Here is an 8668-nt window from a genome sequence, read left to right on the forward strand (position 1 = left end):
TTTCACCAATAAATCACTCAGCATCAACTACCAATACAACAGTCAACACCGATAAGTAATAACGATGCTCAATTCACACTTGGTTGTACAAAAAATGGACGAGATGGGAATGGTGGTGATGGTGCTATTGACGGAGATGACAAACATTTTGCGAGCACACATTGAACATTTTTCAGATACACATTGAACTTTTTTTGAATACAGGTTGAGCATTGGTCAAATACATGATTAACATTTTCTAAACACAGGACATACATTTTAATTTTAATACGCAATGAGCATGTTTATACTATACAATGATTTTGTAAATCCATATTGAACATTTTCAAATTCAAGATCCACACTCCACTCTCGCACGGCATCAGCAGCACCAGGTGCGGCGCGGCGCGGACGGCGAATCGACCCCCGCCCCCGGCGAGGTCTCTCTGGTACCCTCCTCTTCCTTCTCCCCTCACCTTCCCCCGTCCCCTTTTTCTCGCTCGGGCCATCTCTCCCCTGCTCCCGCCATGCCTGCTGGCTATGCACGCCAGGTGTTCGACGCATTGCTTGACGCGTTTGGGTGCTTGCGATGTTCGAGTCACGGTATCATTCGATGACGACGTTGATTCTCTGCAGGACTGATGGCAGAAGAGAAGAAACCACAATTGCTGCCACCATCGCCGTGGTCAGCCCTCCCGCTGGACCTAGCAAGCCTGGTGCTCAGCCTGCTCCCCGTGTATGCCGACCGCGCCTGCTTTGCCGCAGTATGCCCGCAGTGGCGTGCCGCTGCGAGGCAGGTCCAGCCGCCACCACTGCCGTTGCTGGCACTTCCTGATGGCACCTTCTACAGCCTCATGGACGACAAGCCCTTCCGCTTCCCTGGCTGTGGCTTCGCAGTGTACGAGAATGTCTGTGGCAGCTGGCTCGTCTTCTCCCGCGATGACGGTTGCTTCCTGGTCAACCCCTTCTCTGGAACCACTGTGACGCTCCCTGCTCTCTCGAGTGTCCGACTACGGCCTCCAAATGCGGTTGCGAAATACAAATGGTCAGATGTTGGAACGGCAAAATGCCCCTACATCACATGGATGCATATCAATGACTCAGAGAAGCTACACATTACCAAGCTAATCATGTGCTCGTCAAACCTTGTTGCTGCACTTGTTGGCATTGGACACACCAGCCAGATTCTAATGTGCCAGCCAGGGGCCTTGTCGTGGTCAGTACGCGCTTACAATCAGTGCAAGGATTTCCAAGACATGTCATTCTACCAGGGAAAGCTCTACACCGTTGCCAAGGACGAGAACCTCCTTATGGTGAACATCAGCCAGGACCATAGCACCGGCGATCCACAGGTTTCTCGGATTGGACAAGTCATCAAGGGTGATTCTCCTCCATGGTATTCACGTGTGTTCGAGGACAACAGTAAGGCCTACAAGAAGCTCTACCTAGTTGAATCGTGTGGGATGCTTCTGATGGTACGAAGGACGATTTGGTGTCAGGTTCCTGAACCTGGAGGGGATGATAAAGTTATGGCTGGAAAGAATGAGTTTGAGGTTTTCGAGGCTGACTTTGAGCATTCACGGTGGGTCAAGGTGTCGACCGTGGGGGGTGACCAAGTGCTGTTTCTGGGGCGAAGGTCCTCGAGGTCCATGTCCGTGTCGCAGTACGGGTTGCCGGGCAATCGCATCTTCTTCTTGGACGATGATGAGGATAATCGCATAGAGTATGCCTATGATGAGGAGAACACTTCTTTCGGCATCTATTCCATGAGATTCTGCAGCATCCGTTCCGGTGCTCCAAATATTTCCTGGAAGCGCTGCGCTGAGATGTATCTGGCAGCATGGCTCTTCCCTGAGGACCGTTGAGAGGTTCTTACATTGTTAGCCCGTTATCGCTATGCAAGCTGCTCCCAGGTTATCTGACCATGCTTAGGGATGTTCTCGCTCTGTGGTTATTCTGCAAGCTGCTCACCGATGCATACGGTGGTTCCCCTACCTACAGGCCGTGAAATGCATTGGTAGAAATTATATGAACTTTGGTATTCTGTTAAGTGCCGTGTTCCACCAGTGCTTGCCTGAACTTCTAGTACTATGAAAGCTGCAAGCTTCCAGCTACTGTGGAATGTTGTGCTGATGCATGATCTTTGTCATGGCACGGCATGGTCTTTGTTGTCACCCTGTAGCAAGTAACTAGCTCTTGAACGTTAGATTGTTTCCTGCTCAGTTTTCCATCGCGTGATCAAGCTGTGAAGCCGAAATGCATTAGTAGAAATCATCTGAACTTTTTTACTCTGTCAAGTGTGGTGCTGCATCAGTGCTTATCTGAACTTATTGTGGTGGTCACTACTACTCCCTCCGTCCTAAAATAAGTGTCTCAATCTTATTACAACTTTGTACTGAAGTAACTTTGTACTGAAGTTAGTACAAAGTTGAGACACTTATTTTGGGACGGAGGGAGTACCATATTGCCGTGCTGCTCGTCTGTCTATTATCTTTGGCATGGTGGGGACATGAAGTTTTCGAACCAGAGCTCACATGCTCACAGCAGGGTTTTTTTTTCAGACCTTCACGGATGATTTTTTTTTTTGAATTTTACTGTTCATCAGAGAACATGTGAGCTCGGGATCAATAGAGCACTTTCGGCATGGTGGTCTCTTCTTCTTTCTTTCGAGAATGCCATGCCATGGTCTTTGCTGTAACCATGTATACTAAGTAACTAACTCTTGAACTAAAACAGTAACTAACTCTGGAACGTTTGGTTATTTCAATGTGTGATCAACGAAGGAAAATGAAAAATTGCAGAAAAAAGGTGTTGTGCAGTTCTGCTTGGTTTTATATCAACAGGCCGCACGCGCAACGACAGCCCAGCCTGCCCCACACAGGGTGTGCTTGGGTTGATTAAACGGCCGGCCGCGCAAATTCGGCCCAGCTAGCTCCACTGCACGCTCCCGCCGTTCGAGCTCGGCGAGACAAGGGCACAGCCGGTAGCTATTTACGCTGGTCTGGAGCGTTAAAAATTAGCGAGGTGGGACCAAATAAAATAAGAGTCCTTCTCGCATACAAATCTCAGACGCAGCAGCTCTGGTGTAGATGGGCCGAGCCGTTTCTTTCCGTGTATTATCCAGCCCAAACTATCGATATCGCCCACATGAAAAAAAAATCCCCAAGGCATCGGCCCTCTAGTTCGCGTTCGCCGCCCGGCGGCGGGGTCTGCCCCGGGAGGAGTGCAGTCGGAGCCAGGCGCCGCACATTAGTCTGGCTCACCAGCACAGCAGGTTCGTGTGGTTCGACAGAACTTGGAGGCTCTTCACCGAAAATTCATCTCTGCACCCGAACTCATCTGCACCCACACTGATGAAAAAATTAAAACAAATAGTAAAAAAAATTAAAAAAAATCCAAATTTTTTTGTGGTAGACAATTTGATGCGTGAGGCCCGCTCCAATTTTCAAATTATTTGGACACCTGAGGAGCTCTCAGCAAAAAGGATAAATTGAGGGTCTATAAAAATGTTTAATGTTCATGTACTGTTTTGGTTCGATTTGTATTTTTTGCTGAGAGCTGCTCAAATGCCCAAATGACTTGAAATTTGGAGCAGGCCTCACGCATCAAATTGTCTGCCGCACACAAAAAATTTGGAATTTTTAAAATTTATTTTAAAAATTTACGATTTTTTTCTAACCAGGTGCAAATGAGCTTGAGCACTGAAACGCCCTACTCAGCTCTTCACTGCATTTTGTCTCTGCACCCGAGGCCATTAATTTCACCGATGGGATCGAAGGTGTCGTGACACGAGTAAGTCAGACCTGGTAAGCCATGTCTTCCGTGTCGTGGATTAACCATGGACCAGAGACACACAGGGCAGGCGCGAAGTTAATTCGGAAAGCCATTTAGAAATATTGTAATGCAATGATCGATATGCAATGCACAGAGCAAAGATGCGTATAGTAGTGCCTGTAGAACAAAGCGTATGGTAGCAATGGTTTTGGGGTGGACGCCAGATCATTCGATGCATGTCTGCTCTGCTTACTACCCCCTCCGTTTTATAATGTAATGCGTATAAATTTTCTGAAAAGTCAAACTAAGCAAATTTTGACCGAGTTTACTGAGAAAACTAATCATATGTACAGTTTTGATCATGTACAACATGAAAATATAACTGATGATGTATCCAATGATATGCATTAAGTATTTTAAACGTACATGTTTTTGTTTATAAACATGATTAAAGTTTGTAATGCTTGACTTTAGAAAAAAAATCTATATGCACTACATTATTAAACAGAGGAAGTATCTCATGCCATTTCATCTTTCTACGTGTCCCTGTATAAAAATACTATCATCATTTGCTCCCCTTTATTTTAGAAGTAGGTCGTTAGTAGTAGCAGTATGATACTCCCTTAATTTCTTTTTAGTCTGCATATAAAATTTGCTTCAAGTCAAACTTAATAAGTTTGAACAACTATATAAGAAACAATATCAACATTCATGATATGTAATCAATATCATTATATCCATCATGACATTAATTCTCATATTATATAACTTTTGTATTGTAAATGTCAATATTTTGTAAGATAAATTTGGTCAAACTTTACATAGTTTGGCTTCAGACAAAATTTGTGCACAGACCAAAAAGAAACGAATGTATTATCATTATATGTTTTTTGTTATCCCATGGCAACGCACAAGCGTGTAAATAGTACTTCTAAATTTTATATGTTCTTTCTGGTTCTTATTAGATAGTCCTCTAGTCTTTGTCTTATTTTATTCTATTCTTTTGTTAAGAGTAAGATATATAATTATTTGAAATCATATTAATATAATATTTTCCTATTAATATGTTTTATTTTGATAATATTTTTATAAAAATAATGGGTTTTATGGATGGTGGAATATTTTATCATGTTTGAATATCTATATCCTTATTTGTGTACTTTTTAGTAGTAGAATATTGTATTTGTTTGCATGTCAAACAAACTATTCACGTAACTCCCACAAAATTTTCCAATAGAAAAAACATTGTTCATACAATTTTTTTAATTGTGCTCCGTAATTCATGAAATATGTTCATGATGTAAAAAAGAGTTATGTAACCATAAAACATTGGAGAAAAGCCGGTTAGGAGATTCCTTAGTTTTTCTGCATGTATACACAAACTGCCTTTTGGTATTTTATCTATAAAAATTGTTCAAATTTAGTTCCTTACTAATTTTTTTAGATCATAAGTTCCATACTCCAATTTCTTTTTACCGAGTTCCACTGCCTCTTCGAGGTATTTGGACATGATTGGGGCTGCAGGAAAAGCTCAAGGCCCACAATCCATTCTAGATTGACTCATCTTTTGGTTCGACTCTAGATTGACTCAAAAATAAATGAGTTGGGAAGAGTGCTTTATGTAGCTCGATGGAGAAATGAGTTGATCATAAGCCAAGACTAACTCGTTCGATTTTAATTTGATAGTACGGCATAATATAATTTTGTTTGATTATACTATTATAAGAGTAAAAATAAATAATATAATTAATCATCATATTTTTTTCATAATATCTACAAGAAACCATGGAAAGTTAATAAACACAATAAGTTTAGGCATTAATATGATGCGTGGCCAGCCTTGTGCTAAATATGAAAAGTTAATAAGCACCCTCTTACGTTTCCATATATTGTTGTGGCCTATCTAGTTGAGAAAATGGTCTTAGATTATACAATGTTTATCTTCTTATTTAGCTCAAAACTAGCTCGAGATCATCCGTAAAAAAAGAAAAGAAAGAAAAACTAACTAGAGATCGTTACAAGCTCAGTACGAACTAGTCCTATAACCCGACCTTAAACTTCACTCAAATTAATCTTGCTCGAATTTTAGTATGTGCTGAGTTGAGCATACCAACTCGCTCGAATTCTACTGGTTTGAGCCGTTGCCATGATTGGAGGTTCGGATTTTTTTTCTATATAAAGAAAAAGAAAACAGCGAGAGCAGCAGCAGGAGCTTTTGGCTGGGCCTGGGCTCAGTAACACTCACTTGGTCACACGGTCCAGTTCGGACAAGCCACTCCACGCTCCACTCCCGCCCGCACGACAGCAGCAGCAGCAGGAGCGGCGGCCTACTCACCGGCGCGGCGCGGCGCGGACGCCGGAGGGAAAATCGACCCTGGTGCGGTCTCTCTGGTACCCGTATCTTCCTTCTCCCCACACCTTTCCCCGTCCGTTTTTGCTCGCTCAGGCCTGTCTTCTCCCCTGCTCCCGCAATGTCCGCTGGCTACGCACGCCAAGTGTTCGACGCAATGCTTGCCGCATTGGGGTTGGTTGTGATGTTCGAGGAACGAGAGCATTCGATGATGATTTTGCTTCTCTGCAGGACTGATGGCAGAAGAGAAGAAACCACACTCACAGCCACCGCCGTCATGGTCAGCCCTCCCGCTGGACCTAGCAGGCCTGGTGCTCAGCCTTCTCCCCGTGTACGCCGACCGCGCCTGTTTTGCTGCGGTGTGCCCGCAGTGGCGTGCCGCTGCAAGGCGGCTCCAGATACCACCACTGCCGCTGCTGGCACTCCCCGACGGCACCTTCTACAGCCTCATGTACGACAAGCCCTTCCGCTTCCCTGGTTGTGGCTTCGCTGGGTACCAGAATGTCTGTGGCAGCTGGCTCGTCTTCTCACGCGATGACGGTTGCTTCATGGTCAACCCCTTCTCCCGGGCCACCGTGAGGCTCCCTGCTCTCTCAAGTGTACGACTCCGGCCTCCAAATGCGTCTGCTAAATCTAAATGGGCAGAGGGCGGAAGCGTAGAATCTGCTAACCTCTACATCACATGGATGCGTATCAATAAAGCAGACAAGTTGCGCATAAGTAAGCTAATCTTGTGCTTGCCAAATCTCGTTGCTGCACTAGTTGGCATTGGACCCTTCAGTCAGATTCTAATGTGCCAGCCAGGGGCCTTGTCGTGGTCAGTACGGGCGTATGATCGGATCGAGGATTTCCAAGACATGTCATTCTACCAGGGCAAGCTGTACGCCATTGCCAAGGACGAGAACCTCCTTGTGGTGAACATCAGCCAGGACCATAGCACCGGCGATCCACAGGTTTGTCAGATTGGACGAGTCATCGAGGGTGATTGTCCTCCATGGTATTATGGTGTGTTCGAGGACAACAGTCAGGCCTGCAAGAAGCTCTACCTGGTTGAATCGCGTGGGATGTTGCTGATGGTACGCAGGACAATTTGGTGTCAGTTTCCTGAACCTGGAACGGACGTTGAAATTATGGGTGGACAGAATGAGTTTGAGGTTTTCGAGGCTGACTTTGAGCATTCACGGTGGGTCAAGGTGTTGACCTTGGGGGATGACCAAGTGCTGTTTCTGGGGCGAAGGTGCTCGAGGTCCATGTCCGTGTCGCAGTACGGGTTGCCAGGCGATTGCATCTTCTTCTTGGATGATGATGAGGATAACTGCCTGGAGTATGCCTATGATGAGGAGAACAGTTCTTTCGGCGTCTATTCCATGAGATTTCGCAGCATCCATTCCGGTGATCCAAATATTTCCTGGAAGCGCTGCGCTGAGATGTATCTGGCAGCATGGCTCTTCCCTGAGGACCGTTGAGAGGTTCTTATATTGTTAGCCTGTTATCACAATGCAAGCTGCTCCGAGTTTATCTGACGATGCTATTGATGTTGTCGCTATGCGGTTATTCTGCAAGCTGTGTGGTTGAGTGGTTCCCCTACCTACAGGCCGTGAAATGCATTGGTAGAAATTATCTGAACTTTGCTATATATTCTGTTAAGTGCCGTGCTCCACCAGCCCTTGCCTGAATTTGTTGTGGTGATCACTACTACTCTACTAGTACTATGAAAGCTGCTAGTTTCCAGCTACTGTGGAATGTTGTGCTGATGCATGATCTTAAGATTGTGTCATTGTTTTTCTGTATCTTTGACATGGTGGTTTCTTCTTCTGTCTTGCGAGAATGTCACCCTGTAGCAAGTAACTAGCTCTGGAACGTTCCTGCTCAAGTTTCCATCCTGAGATCAACCCGTGAAACTGAAATGCATTGGTAGAAATCATCCGAACTTTTTTACTCTGTCAGGCACCGTGCTTCATCAGTGCTTGTCTGAACTTATTATGGTGTCCACTATTACTACTTTGAAAGAAAGTTGTTAGCTGCATCGGTTTCCAGCTACTGTATAGTGCCGGGTCCTTGAATGATACTCCCTCTGTCCCAAAATTCTTGTCTTAGATTTGTCTTGATACATTTAGACAAATCTAAGACAAGAATTTTGGGACGGAGGGAGTATTTAGAATGTGTCGCTTCTTGTCTGTCCACTAACTTTGGCATGGCCGTCTCTTCTTCTTTCTTGCGAGAATGCCATGGCATGCCATGGCATGGTCTTTGCTGTCACCATGTAGCAAGTAAGTAACTCTGGAAGTTTTGGTTGTTTCATTGTGTGATCAACCCAAGAAAAAAAAATATTGCAGGAAAAAAAAAGTGCTATGCAGTTCTGAGCTAGCTGCCCCACACAGAACAGAGTGTGCTTGGATTTAAATCAACAGCCGCCCGCGCTACAACGGCTCAGCTAGCTCCACTGGGGTCCCAGTTCTGAGCTAGCTGCCCCACACCGGGTGTGCTTGGGTTGATTAAACAGCCGGCCGCGCAAATTCTGCCCAGCTAGCTCCACTGCATGCTCCCGCCATTTGAGCTCGGCGA

At 45.1% G+C, this 8668-nt stretch overlaps 2 protein-coding genes across 2 annotated transcripts; both read left to right on the plus strand.

The window, feature by feature from the left end:
• Positions 1-343: 343 nt before the first annotated feature.
• Positions 344-2201, plus strand: LOC119312085 (putative F-box protein At5g60060). Its single transcript, XM_037587824.1, has 2 exons — positions 344-428; positions 616-2201. The coding sequence occupies exon 2, from the start codon at positions 621-623 to the stop codon at positions 1842-1844; it is 1224 nt and encodes a 407-aa protein (XP_037443721.1). The 5' UTR covers positions 344-428; positions 616-620; the 3' UTR covers positions 1845-2201.
• A 3785-nt stretch (positions 2202-5986) lies between these two features.
• Positions 5987-7893, plus strand: LOC119349562. The gene is made up of 2 exons (XM_037617612.1): positions 5987-6144; positions 6335-7893. Exon 2 carries the CDS (start codon positions 6340-6342, stop codon positions 7567-7569), a length of 1230 nt encoding a protein of 409 aa, XP_037473509.1. The 5' UTR covers positions 5987-6144; positions 6335-6339; the 3' UTR covers positions 7570-7893.
• The last annotated feature ends 775 nt before the right edge of the window (positions 7894-8668 follow it).

Source organism: Triticum dicoccoides, chromosome 1B (genome assembly GCF_002162155.2).
Source record: "Triticum dicoccoides isolate Atlit2015 ecotype Zavitan chromosome 1B, WEW_v2.0, whole genome shotgun sequence".
In the NCBI taxonomy this organism is placed as follows: domain Eukaryota; kingdom Viridiplantae; phylum Streptophyta; class Magnoliopsida; order Poales; family Poaceae; genus Triticum; species Triticum dicoccoides.

What these genes read in the sequence shown, in the direction of transcription:
- LOC119312085 (XM_037587824.1), top strand. Translation starts at nt 621, where the DNA reads ATGGCAGAAGAGAAGAAACCACAATTGCTGCCACCATCGCCGTGGTCA.
- LOC119349562 (XM_037617612.1), top strand. Translation starts at nt 6,340, where the DNA reads ATGGCAGAAGAGAAGAAACCACACTCACAGCCACCGCCGTCATGGTCA.